The sequence below is a fragment of the Fistularia commersonii genome, chromosome 7 (genome assembly GCF_037954325.1).
Source record: "Fistularia commersonii isolate RoL2024-O1a breed Wild chromosome 7, RoL_Fcom_v1.0, whole genome shotgun sequence".
Taxonomy (NCBI): domain Eukaryota; kingdom Metazoa; phylum Chordata; class Actinopteri; order Syngnathiformes; family Fistulariidae; genus Fistularia; species Fistularia commersonii.
In genome coordinates, this window is record NC_141290.1 from 12,688,672 (window position 1) to 12,702,360 (window position 13,689).

At 39.1% G+C, this 13,689-nt stretch overlaps 1 protein-coding gene across 1 annotated transcript; it reads left to right on the forward strand.

Moving 5' to 3' along the window:
• The first annotated feature begins 1,822 nt into the window (after nt 1-1,822).
• On the forward strand, nt 1,823-11,118 carry slc16a1a (solute carrier family 16 member 1a). Its single transcript, XM_086149841.1, has 5 exons — nt 1,823-2,104; nt 6,357-6,622; nt 8,869-9,012; nt 9,217-9,990; nt 10,102-11,118. The coding sequence occupies exons 2-5, from the start codon at nt 6,406-6,408 to the stop codon at nt 10,335-10,337; spliced, it is 1,371 nt and encodes a 456-aa protein (XP_086005967.1). The 5' UTR covers nt 1,823-2,104; nt 6,357-6,405; the 3' UTR covers nt 10,338-11,118.
• Nucleotides 11,119-13,689: the final 2,571 nt, after the last annotated feature.

The following is a 13,689-nucleotide window of genomic DNA, read 5'->3' on the forward strand; positions in this document are numbered from 1 at the left end:
CTGTGAGTGACGGAATCTAAAACAAAAGACAGAAACCTTGTATGTTTTTTAAGTACTTAATTTACTTTTTATTATAAGTATTTGATGCATCAGAAAATCAAAGATAATATTTGGTACAGAAAGGTTTGTTGGCAATTACAGAGATCAGATGTTTCCAGTAGTTCTTGACCAGGTTTGCACACACGGAAGCAGGGATTTTGGTCCACTCCTCCACATAGATCTTCTCTGGCTGGGCAACTCAGGGACCTTGACATGCTTTTTACGGAGCCACTCCTTAGTTGCCCTGGCTGTGTTTTTTGGGTCGTTGACGTACTGGAAGACCCAGCCATGACCTATGTTAAAGGCTCTTACTGAGGGAAGGAGGTTGTTGACCAAGACCTTGCAATACATGGCCCCATCCATGTGTTGCATATTGGCCCCTTCCTCCCCTAAATATGGTTCAGTCGTCCTGTTTCCTTTGCAGAAAAGCATCCTTACAAAATGATGATTCCACTTCCATGCTTCACACTTTGGGATGGTGTTCTGGGGATTGTACTCATCCTTCTTCTTCCTCCAAAGACGGGGAGTGAGGATTAAACCAAAAGGCTATATTTTCATCTCATCAGATCACATGACCTTCTTCCATTCCTCCTCCGGATCATCCAGATGGCCATTGGCTAACTTCAGGTGAGTCTGGACATGTGCTGGCTTGAGCAGGGGGACCTTGCTTGCGCTGCAGGATTTTAACCCTTGATGGCGTAGTGTGTTACTAACGGGTTTCTTTGAGACTATGGTCCCAGCTCTCTTCAGGTCATTGACCAGGTCCAGCTGTGTAGTTCCGGGCTGATCCCCCACCTTCCTCATGATCATTGATGCCCCGCAAGGTGAGTTCTTGCATGGAGCCCGATATTGAGGGAATTTGACCGTCATCTTGAACTTTTTGCCAAACGTTGTTTCCTTCTAACCAAGCTAGTTGCCAATTGTCCTGTAGCCTATCCCAGCCTTGAGCAGGTCTACGAATTTAACCCTGACGTCCTTACACAGTTCTCTCGTTTTGGCCATTGTGGAGAGGTTTGAGTTTGTTTGATTGAGTTGTGGACAGGTGTCTTTTATACAGGTAAGGAGTTCAAACTGGTGCAGTTAATACAGTTAATGAGTGGAGAACAGGAGGGCTTCTTAAATAAGAACTAATAGGTCTGTGAGGTAGGTGGTAGGTGATTAAATAATTACGTCATGCAATAAAATGCAAATTAATTTGTTTGAGATTCTGTCGCACAGTTGAAGAGTACTTATGATAAAAATTGCAAACCTCTACATGCTTTGCAAGTGGGAAAAGCTGAAAAATCAGCAGTGTATCAAATTCTTGTTCTCCCCACTGTACAAGCTGCTTGAATGACCTGTACTCAAGCTTTTCCTTTCCCAAGCCCGGTTACAGACTCATTAATAGCCCCTTTGGGATTTTAGGAGAAAGGGTAAACCAGATATGACCTATGAAGTGTTAAAAAAGGTTTCTTGCAGGTGTTTGATGTAGACAATGTCTCTTGTGATCCAGGCGTCTTATAATCACAACAGCCAATATTCAATTGAACACCACAGATAAATCAGCCAATAGAGGAAATCAGAGTCTTAGAAGCATCTTATCTCTTAGAGTGCAGACATTATTCGATATCCTCTTAGGTCACACATACCATGCAGTGAATTACTTCTGCCCTGTGTGAGCTCTGCACATGACAGAGGGGTGGAGAAAGCATTGTAGGGGCCTGTAGGGGCTTGGCTTCAAACCTCCCACAGCTAATAAGAACTAGACTAACCTCGCCATTAGGCTAAATCATGCCCTGATCATCCAAGATTCGGGCACTGAATGAACTCAACTTCACTTCAGTAAGGAGAACAGATGAAGGCCAGGGTGCTACTTGCAGGTTCTGGACTGTGACGGTGGATCTAGACTGACAGATCCCTTCTGGAGTTTTTGTGAAACATATGCAGCACTTTTAAAAAAAAAAGAAATAGCAATCACAGTTAGACATCCTACTGCATTCCATGATGTGTGCACTGTGTTAACATACGTCTAAGACTTCTGCTAATCTGTGGTGCTCATCTGGCCCTGCTCAGAGCACCTTGCAAGGTAAGACACACTCTTGATACATTCTGCTCAGGTGTACCAACTTCCTAACATCAATTTCAAAATCATTACTTGTGTTAAGTAATCTATTTAAGACTAGATTTTCATTAAATATGTATTGCCTTGTCAGTACTGAAACAAAACTTATAATGTGAATGTGTAATTTTCCCTAGCAAATATTTAAACTGTGCTTCTCATTCATATTGAATAAGATAAATTTCCCACATTTAATACACGCCATTAAAACCATAAGTCGCAAGAGGCCCAGAGCATGGCTGCAGGGAGAGCGAATAAAAGCGCTATGGTGAGACGTATTGTAATTAATTTCATGGAAAATTCTTAGATTCATTCAATCATTGTTTTGCTACAGTTCGAACAAATGTAGCTTTGTCGCAAAAATGTGATCGTGAATGTTAGAACAAGTGGGGCCCCTTCCAGCCTGTTTCAAGCAATTTGCCCCAGCTGTTTGTTTGTCAAGATATAAGGTAAATGATATTGTTGTCATGGTGCTATTTTTGTAACGTCACAACTGTTCAATCCCCTGCCTCAACCCCAGCCCAGTATGATATTTTTGGAAGAACACCAAGATGTTGATCTCCTAAAGCCATCTAACAATGGGGGTTCATCACGTCACTAACCAAACCCGGGTCATGACAGTTATACAACAAAGAGAAAAACAAAGCCAGATTACAACACATCCTGTCAAATCTGGAAAACTCGAAAATATTTTCCATGCTTTGAGAATACAAATTTAGAGTTTTGTGCATATGTTTAATTATGACTTAGATGTATTTCTCAGTTAGTATTTGGTCAATTAGTTCAAAACTGAAATATACTCTTGAGTTTTTCTATTTGATAGATAAAATTCCTATCCAACAGTCAAATAGTAACATTGAAGGATGGGAGCATCTTGAATATTATTGTGCAATTTTTTCTGAAAAGGAAGCCAGTCAGTTGCTCCATTTAGGGACCTTTTTGGTGAACTAGAAATTCTTAATCCAACAGTAACATTTTAGCTGGTTCTATTAAATATTCGTTGATTTAAGCCTAAACTTATCAGGATCCGTGTCAGTCATTCAAACTTGACAGTCATTGAAAATGTCCTAGAAATGATCAAGATACAAGATTGGGAACTCTGGTTAGCATATTAATTCCAGTATGCTTGCAGTGGTGTGGCCTGTGATGCATTTTAAATTTCTTCTCTGTAGAGCCCACCCAGCTTTGAGGTGGTTCATGTGCGTTTGTGTTGTCAAGAGGCACTTTTCACATGCCCACAATGAAAGCTTTATTTAGAATTTTCACTTTCCAGAGGTTAGCGTTGATATCTTTGCCTGTTGCTCTTTTTATTACATTCTTTTATGCGGCTGAAGTGACTCAATTCTCAAGTTTTCACTGAAATGTTTTTTTTTTTCTCTGTTCTTGTTTTTGGAGCCAAGCAATCAATCCTCTCTACGAAATTATCTTTTTTTTTTTTGTTTCTTTATCGCTGTGGTTTTGCCATTTTATCTGGAGTCTTGTCTGCATTTACTGGTTCACTCATTCATCATCTAAAGTCAATCCCTGAATTTGTCATTCCTCAAATAATACACTTTTTCCCTCTGCCAGCCAGACCTTTTCCTCTCCATACTGCCCTGTTTGACAGAATTCAGATGTGGGGAGACCGTACTCAGATAGTGAATATCCTCCAAGACACTTTTTCTTGCAATTATTCAGACCTTATTCAGACCAGACATGTGCTAAGGGAACAACTGCTATTCATTGCAGCAGGCTACAATTTCATAACTGTGCCAATGATCCCATGCAAGTGAGTCATATTAAGAAATACCTTAAATTTTAATGATATGTTATGGAATCGTCAAGAAAGAAATGCAGCTGAATTATGACAGAAGAGTGTGAACACTAATGCTTTTAATATAATGTTAAAACAATTTTAGGAAGGTATGGTTAGCTCTCACTACAAGCATGGCATCACCAGCCTGAACCTTGGTGATACAATTTCCAGACTACAGTAGTCCAACCCAAACATGAGCAGTACGTGAGTACTGATTGTCAAGACTTTTCACTGCTTAAAACTCAAAAATAAAAACCTTCAGCGTCCCATTCACCTTTAAGAAGAAAGAAGGTATTTAATGAATTTTATACTTTTATAAAAGCCTGTGGGTGTTTCACAAGAAAAAGAAAAATAACAGCATCCTCTTCATTTGCTGAAAGGAAATCTGAGCGTTCATTCAATTGAATAAATCAAATAGCTTCATTCTATACCATGTTTTCAGGAGAAAATTCCGTTATAGCTGGGCACATGTTTGAAATGCTGAATTTTGCCATTTTTTTTTAATACAACGATGAGTGGACAAAATCATTCATACTTCCAAAGAGCTGCGGGTAGCTCAAAGCTCAGATGTAGCTTGATAATGACTTAGCTAACATTTAGAGTAAGTGTTTATTCAACCATTACTGCACAAGGTGATGGTGAGACGTTAAAGACTTTTTAATCAGTTATTAACTTTAGGCTGAGCCTGCCAAGATCAGCCATCCCTGTTTTGTGTGCTTGTTTCTCATATGAGTGATAAAGCTGATCTGTAACTGCATTATTAATGTAACAAGTTTATTAGAAGCCCTATTTTGAATCTTTCCACATCCTGATGGCCAGGATGCTCTGATCACAAGGAACTGGGCATGGATAATATTAAGCAAATATTAGATACAGTTAGTGTTTCATTATGGTATCTTCAATCAACAAATGTGTCCACCCACCTGCAAAAGAAGTTCAAGCTGATGTATGCCAAATGATTTCTCTTGCTTAAATAATGTAAATAGGCGCCAGCTATTATCTTTGGTATCAGTAGAATAAAGCAGGAGTTGCATTTACTGCTGCAAAGCAGCAGCTAAAATCCCAGCTCAATAACAAAAGTTCTTTAAGACATTAAATATTTACTACTCACTGCACACAATTCACTTATCCAATAAGTTTCCATACCACTAAGCCAATTCATCAACCAAACCAAGTCCTCCTGGAAAAACATCACATCCTCACCCAGTCTTCGGCATAGCTATGAGCTATTAAGGTGTATGGATTCAACACATAGTCACAGTTTGATCAATGTTCTCTCTGAATAATCTCTCCTGTGTAAACACCACAGTAAGTTGTTTGACTATGTAGATGGGCTCTCATTCATAACCTCTAAAGTGAGACTGGGGGAGATCAGCGGATGAGAGCTTGGTGGATGCATGCAGAGTGCAATTCCAACCAAAGCAAGATCAGATATACCATACTTCATCTCAAACTCTTTTATCTATGTAGGAAAATATTAAAATCAGAAGAGCTGAGACACTAACGGACCGATGGATATCCTGTATGGACCCCTTATGGTTTGTGAAAGAAGTAGCAAGACACACAATAATTCTGGTCATCGTGGTCATTAATTTTAAAGACAGAGGCAAATGCTATAAGAGCTAACATCTTGACTTCGTCATTGGAAACAGCCAAAGAAGTTTAATAGGTGTAACGAGAATAGAATAGAATAGAATAGAATAGAATAGAATAGAATAGAATAGAATAGCCCTTAATTGTCTGATCTTCTAATTACGCGCTTTCTTATTTTCTGCACACGTTATAGTTTTTTAGAGTACATATTTAATTTTTTTGTCCTCTCTGCCATTGGCAGCTCAGGCCAACTTTGTGCTGAAGTTTTCAATAAAAAACATTTGCCAACGACAGAAGCTGGTATGCATTAATAACTTCCATTAGATTTTTTTTTCAGCACACCATATATTCCTGTAGTTTGCTGAAAAGAATTGGAAACCAAGTAATTGAAAAATGAAAAATCAATAATTAATTAAAAGGAACTTGATGAGTGGATAGGTTGAGCAATAAAGATAAACTTAGGGGGTTAAAATGAAAAATGTAATTGGAGCTGTGATTCATGTTTACCATCAAGGAATCTGATTAACATAGACATGAGGTAAATAAACAAAGTTTTTACAGCATCTCGTGGACTTTCAACTCAATTGCCAAGAGTATGTTTGCCGCAAGGTCGTAGTCTATTGTTTAAAGTCTTACTTCCAAGTCTAAAAAATGGATTTGAAATTTATTTTAGTGTAATTTAGTGTAATCAAACTTTTTTAAGATTTTGTCTGCGTTGCTTTAATTTTTACGATCGGTCACAAAATGTTCATACAAAACGTGCCCAATAATTGCCATCCTCCTGAAATGCAACTAAATGATACATTTCTGTTTTCTTCTCCCCCTAAACAGGCACTTTTTTATCAAACACTGAAACAAGGGAGCAAATTCACTTTGGACAATGGCTCCAGCTGTTGGTGGTCCTCAAGGCTACACTCCACCTGAGGGTGGCTGGGGATGGATGGTAGTTATGGGAGCCTTCATCTCTATTGGCTTCTCCTATGCATTCCCCAAATCTATCACCGTCTTCTTCAAAGAGATTGAGGTGATCTTTAATGTGACCAGCAGCCAAGTGTCCTGGATATCCTCCATCATGCTAGCAGTCATGTACGGTGGAGGTGAGTTGCACTTCAAACTACGACAAGATGAGCATCTGATTCTTATAAATCATGCATTGACAACTAAATTCCCTCTTGTGATTTGATTTTGTATTTTTTTTATTATTCTGCAAAGTTTTAGTGGCAATACGGATTTCAGTCTGCAGTCTAAGTTTTTGTTTTGTTTTGTTTTGTTTTGTTTTGTTTTGTTTTGTTTTGTTTTGTTTTGTTTTGTTTTATTTTTGTTTTTGTTTTGTTTTATTTTTGTTTTATTTTTGTTTTTGTTTTGTTCTATTTTTGCTTTTGTTTTTGTTTTGTTTTGTTTTGTTTTGTTTCAAAGAAATTAGACAAGAATAGTTAGTCATCGCCTGTCTGAGAACTATATTACACACATACAACAAATTCATACCAAAACAATTCCGCTACTGTTTTATTGACCCATTGTTCACGACCATGTACAATTATGTGTCTCAGGAAAACATTAATGGTTGTAGATTTTTACATGCTGATAGTTTTCCCCTGTGCTGGGAGAGTTGAAGACCAATGGGGCCGTGGTTGTGTTCCTGCTTGAGTGAGATGAATGAGACGCAGAGTGAAGTCACGCTGATCTTGCTAGGCAGGTGATGATAAGACTCTATTTATGTGTGTGATATTCAACACAGGGGGGACAAGAGTTCAAAGAAGCCCTTCTCGTCTCTCAAGACTATCTGCTTTGAAATGAAAACACTCCAGTTCTTTGCTGTGTGTGTGATAAATTGGTAAAATAATGAAAAAGGCAACTTTTTTTGGAATCCAGGGGAACTTTTCTGGAAAGTACTTCCTTCATGTCTAAATCCGAGATACGGAGAAAAATATCAGCATATTACATCATATGCAATTACTTGACATCATTATTTCAATTCTGACCCAAGTAAATGTAATTTTCAAAATCTGCAGAACATAATCTAAATGTGACTGTTTTGGATTTTTGTGAAGCTTTACCTGAATTTGCACACCACCGGACAGGGCATGCATTGCATTTAAACCTACATTTCAGTCTAAAACTCTGCTATTTACACGTAGCGTATTTCATGTCCAAGGCAGGCAAATTGTCACATCCTTGTTAATCCCTCATTAATTAGCATGTTTCTCATCTAGGAATCAAAGCTGCATATTGCTCAGGAACACATTTTCCTAACAAGCATGCCCAGAATGTAATTAATGCAAATGTTTAGATGTGAACATACACAGCTGTATCCAAGCTTTGCATGGAAATTGAAAGTAGGCTCCGTGAGGAAATATTGGGCGGTGCTGTGTAATGGCATTCGGTGCTATCTGTATGTTGAACAGTTAGAACACATCCCCAGTAGAAGTTTGTTAATAAACCCCGTAGTGTACGACTCCACTCTCTTGATTCGTATCCATTACATCGATAATATTCAACAAGGGTTTGTCTACCAACCTTTTTGTCTCCCAACTCTCCGCAAAGCGGCGGAAAGAACTCATTGTTAGTGTAGAAACTGGTTGCATTACAATTTAAAAACCCTTTGTCTAGCACTGTGCTGCCAAATGAGTCTGGACATCCTCTAAACAAAATCTGTCACTTTCTATTTACGTGCATTGGCAACTGCAGGGATTTGGCAGGGAGGCAGCCTTCTTTGTAGCTCCTTATATTCATTTAGGCCAGTTGTAACTGGCAATGGAGAAGTGTGACCGGAACACTCTTTGTCTTTGAGACATAGTCATAGCTTTTTCCTCAAATTCATGTTGAATCAAAGCCATATGCTTATTCATCAGATCAGTTAATTTCACCAGACTACATTAGTCCCTCAATACTGCCTTTACTCCAGGTGCTAAATATACAGGAACGAACAAAAAGGTTTTTATTTCAATACCATACAGTGTCTAACCCCCGCCCCCCCAAACACATGTGTGAACACATCCTCCCACTTGTCGGAGCTGAGTAGTTCCAAAAATGTTTCATAAGTATTTAATGGCTCATTTGAGGGGATTCCACAAATAACTTACCCTTCGACATTTTTTATGAATCTCTGAACCAATATATATATATTTATATCTCTCGTGGTCTTTTTGCTTTTTGACAGACTGCATTGTTAATGGCATGAGAGCGCATATACTGCAGTGCAGCACAGACAAAAATGATTGCAGAGGTTGTTTGAACTTGCTGTGCCATAGATGTAGCACTAGAGACCTCTAGAGGATGAAGGTATAACTGTCTAACTGAATCCATTGATATTTGAATATATTTGTCTGTGCATTGTTCCCAGGTCCAATCAGCAGTATCCTAGTTAACAAATATGGAAGTCGACCTGTTATGATTGCTGGCGGATGCCTCTCTGGAATGGGACTTATTGCTGCTTCTTTCTGCAATTCTGTTCAAGCTCTCTACTTTTGCATCGGCGTGGTGGGAGGTACCCAACTTCTTCATTTGGTCATGACTCATCCGTTTGTCACTGCATGCTGCTGCCATCTAGTGTTTTTAAAAAAAATCAATCCCAGAAACAATTTTGTTCTCCAAATAAATGTCTATACTCGACCGTTGTTTATTTGTTCTTTTTAATTTGCATATCAATATTCTCACAATGCACTGACTTTTGTTTCACTTGTGATTTTAGGTTTGGGATTGGCCTTCAATCTTAACCCTGCCCTCACTATGATTGGGAAATATTTCTACAAGAAACGGCCTATTGCTAATGGGATTGCGATGGCTGGTAGCCCTGTCTTTCTCTCCACCATGGCTCCCATAAACACCTGGCTCTATGACAAGTTCGGTTGGAGAGGAAGTTTCCTGATCTTGGGTGGTTTGCTCCTAAATTGCTGTGTTGCTGGTTCCCTCATGCGCCCAATAGGACCAAAACCCAAACCTGCAGAGAAGACAACAGAGAGGAGGACTTTTGTCCAGATCATTAACAGCTTTATTGATCTGTCTCTGTTCAAACACAGAGGCTTTTTACTTTATATTTCAGGCAATATAATCATGTTTTTTGGCCTTTTTGCCCCGTTAGTTTTCCTCAGTAACTTTGCAAAGAGTAAAGACATCCCCAAAGAGAAAGCAGCTTTCTTACTTTCTGTGCTGGCTTTTGTAGACATGGTTGCCCGGCCCTCGATGGGCATGGTGGCAAACACCAAGTGGGTCCGGCCAAGAATACAGTACTTTTTTGCTGCTTCTGTGCTGTACAACGGGGTGTGCCACGTTCTGGCCCCAATGTCAGTAGACTACAAAGGCTTTGTAATATATTCAATGTTCTTTGGCTTTGCTTTCGGCTGGTTGAGCTCTGTACTGTTTGAGACGTTGATGGATCTGGTGGGAGCCCAACGCTTCTCCAGTGCTGTTGGCCTTGTCACTATTGTGGAGTGTGGTCCTGTATTGTTGGGGCCCCCTTTGCTAGGTAACTTTCTTGTTCATTCATGGATTTTAGTTTCAGTGACACAATTATCTGTACTGTATTATCAGAGTTGATCGAAATTCTCAAAATGCGATTTTTTTTCTGTGTTCACAGGGAAGTTTAAGGATATCTACCATGATTACAAATACACATACCAAGGCTGTGGGATCCTCCTTATCGTCTCCAGCGTTCTCCTGTTTGCAGGAATGGGATTCAACTATCGGATGCTAAATAAAGAAAAAAAGGAGGAGGAAAGGAGGGCCAGAATGGGAGGAAGAGATCAAAAGTCGAACAGGGGCGCCGCTGCCAAGGAATTATTAGAGACTAGGAACACGGAGGACACTGTCTAAATTTCTGAGCACCCCACTCAATTTTTCAATTTAATCTTGAATTCAAGATTAATTTGATAATTATGATGCTTCTGTGAAAAAGAAAATGAAAGAAAAATCTTCTATCTTTCTTATGTAAGAGTTTTAGCACTACAACTTAAACATAACACATATACTCATGTGCACTTTAAGTAAATATATATTCCCTTATGATCAATGCACCAAAAATACCTCTTATGTCTTACTGGGACTGTTATGTTTTCCCTACTGACCATTCATGTTTCCAATGTCCTTTCACGTCTCCAGGATTATATGGCACTGGTAGTATCACACGGTATCATTAACACACCTCCATAACTTTTAGTTTATACCTCTACTATATATTAACATCAAATGAAATTAGTTATAGAACATGTGCTATGAAAAGCTTTCTTTTTAACCGATAGACAAATCAAAAATGTGTTGTTACATATCTCGGCTGAATCTTTTTGCTAAAATATTTCATAAACGTGCATGGCGCATGCTTGTCAGAAGTAAAAGTAGCTGCATTAAGAGACTTTGATCATTCGTTATGTTAGTACTGTCAGAATTTGCTTTCCAAAAATATACTTGCACAAATTCTCAATGTATCTTTTAAACATGTTTTCTTGGCAATTTGTAATGATGGATGACAGCATGTGTGCCTTTATTTGAAGCCATGACAACTTCAAGCCATTAGTCTGTGTATTACAATGACAGGAAAATGTCCTACTGACTGCAAGTTTCTCTTCAGGGAGCACTTCAGAAAGTCAATAAACTGTCACTTGACATGAAAATAAGGGTCTGCTTTGTTATCCATTTTTCCAAACTGAGCTACATTTACACCAATATTAAATTAATTTTACTTTGAGCTCCATTTACATCATTTTACATCACTGTTTAAATTAAGTTAGACTAAATGACTTGGGAAACTGATGTGATGTTTTACTAGCCTGCTCACTTCCTTAGCACAAAGTTGGTGAAAATACAGTTTTACTGACTTGGATTACAGTGGTGCTAAGGGAAAACTGTGTTGGACCGGTACCGTTTATGTTTTATTTTCAATATAAAGGGGAAAGGATAGCTTATCAGAAGAAAAAAATTGGTTGCCAAAAGTACAAAAATAGAACAATGACTGTGGAGATTCTCAATCATCCAGGTCATGGTGAATTCTTGTTGAAATCTTCTTGTCTTGGCAACTGGACTTGAGTTTAATTCACTTGAAGACATAACATTTGTTATCTTCCTCCTGTTCTACGTTCCTGACGGTTTCTGATTTGACAAAGGCCGAATTAGGGCAGCCACATGATCTCAAGGGTTTCCTAACGTGTTGTTCCTCTGTCTTGCTTTGTTTGGCGGTTGATGGGATGTTCTTGGTCCGGTGGTGTAGAGTTCTGATTTTCCCCAGTTTGTGGGGTGATGTGAGTGGAAAAGTAAATACTGGTCATCTTTGTAGGTTTTCTGTAAATCTTGATGTCTCGGTTTCTATCCTGTTGGATGTGAATGCAACAGTCCAAGAAGGAGAGTTGGTCGGCAGTGATATCATCTCTTGTGAATTTGATGTGCGTGTAAATCGTGTCGAGGTGAGTGGTGAACATTCCTACCTCGTTCCTCTTGATCTTTGCCCATGTGTCATCTACATATTGATCCATATATATTTTTTCTAAACCACTGGCTTGGTGGTGCTCCCCTGAACGAAGCAAGGGCCTTACTCTCAACCTCCTCCATGCATGGGTTCACCACTAAGGGAGATACAGGATGGATGCCCATGGTGCATCCATGTTTTTGCTGGTAGAAACTGCCATTAAACTGGAAATATGTGGTCTATAGACAAAGGTCCAGTAGGGTACAGATGTGATCTGTGGAGAGTTTTGTTACATTTATTAAGGTGTTGTCCTTAATGAGGCATTTCCTCACTGCTGTGATCACATCTGATGTGGGGATATAGTGAACAGTGAGGTTACATCATGCGTCACCATGGTCTCATCCAGGTCCAGTCTAATCTCATTGACCATACTGGCAAAGTCCTGCGAATTCTGGGTATGGTGTGTGGTATTGCCAACCAAAGGTAACAAAATCTTTGCAGTGTTTGGCGATGTTGTATGTGACGGAGTTGATGGTGCTGACGATACTAAGTACTCTGGGTCAACAGCCCAGAGCGATGGAAAGTGTGGAAAAGAGGTGAAGAAAGCATGTTGGAACCAATAGAGTAATGTGTGATAAAAGAGTATCAGCAAGAATGAAAGGAAAGGTTTACAAGATAATGGTGAGATAAGCAATGCTGTGTGGTTTAGAGACAGGGGCACTGAAGAACAGACAAGGCAGAGCTGGAGGTACCATAGCAAAGATTGAAATGTTGAGGTTCTCTTTGGGAGTGAGGAGGATGGATAAGATCAGGAATGAGTCCATCGGTCAGACAACACAATCCATGTAAGAGGTTTTGGAAATAAAGTCAGAGAGGCCAGACTGAGATGGTAAGGAAACATACAGAGGAGGGATAGTGGATATATTGGTATAAAGATGCTGTGGTCGGAACTACCAGGCAGGAGGCCTAGAGGGAGACCGAGGAGGAAATTTATGGATGTAGTAACAGAGGAGATGGTTAGATGGAGGCAGATGATTCGCTGTCACGACCCCCTAAAGGAAATAGCCAAAAGGAAAAAAGTATAGCTCAGCTATGTACAGAATGTCAGGGTGACTAAACATCCAATATTGCTAAAACATGTATGGACTTGTATAATACTTTGCTGTAACAGTGATTCTGTTTGTGCAAAATGATTTCAAAGACTCTTCCTGCAAATACTGTCATCTTTTCTTTTCTTTCCTACCCCATGCCATAATCCTATACACTCACATTGCCGTCACTTTGCTTATTATTTATTCCTGTATATTGGTGAACATGGAGACTTTTTTATAGATTATACTTTATACTTCTACACTTTAGAGTGTATTATTTATTTATTTATTTATATTTTTAGATAGCTTGTCATTATCTTGTTCTTGTGTGTCTTGCTGCTGCTGCTGATACATCTCATCTCATCTCATCTTGATTGTTGAGCAACCGGAAACTGTTGGAACAGATCACTGCTGCTTCAGAATATGGATGAAGAAAAAAGCTGAGGACATATGTTTTTAGTTTGTTATCAGGCAACTGTTTTATCATTTACACAAGGTGTACAAGACAGTGGTGATGAAGGAAAGGTATACAAGGCAGTGGTGAAACCAGCGATGCTGTATGGCCTAGAAACAGTAACAATGACGAAAAGACAGGAGGCAGAGCGAGAGGTCATAGAGATGAAAATGCTAAGATTCTCTTTGGGAATGACAAGGATTGATAGGATCAGGAATGAGTCTA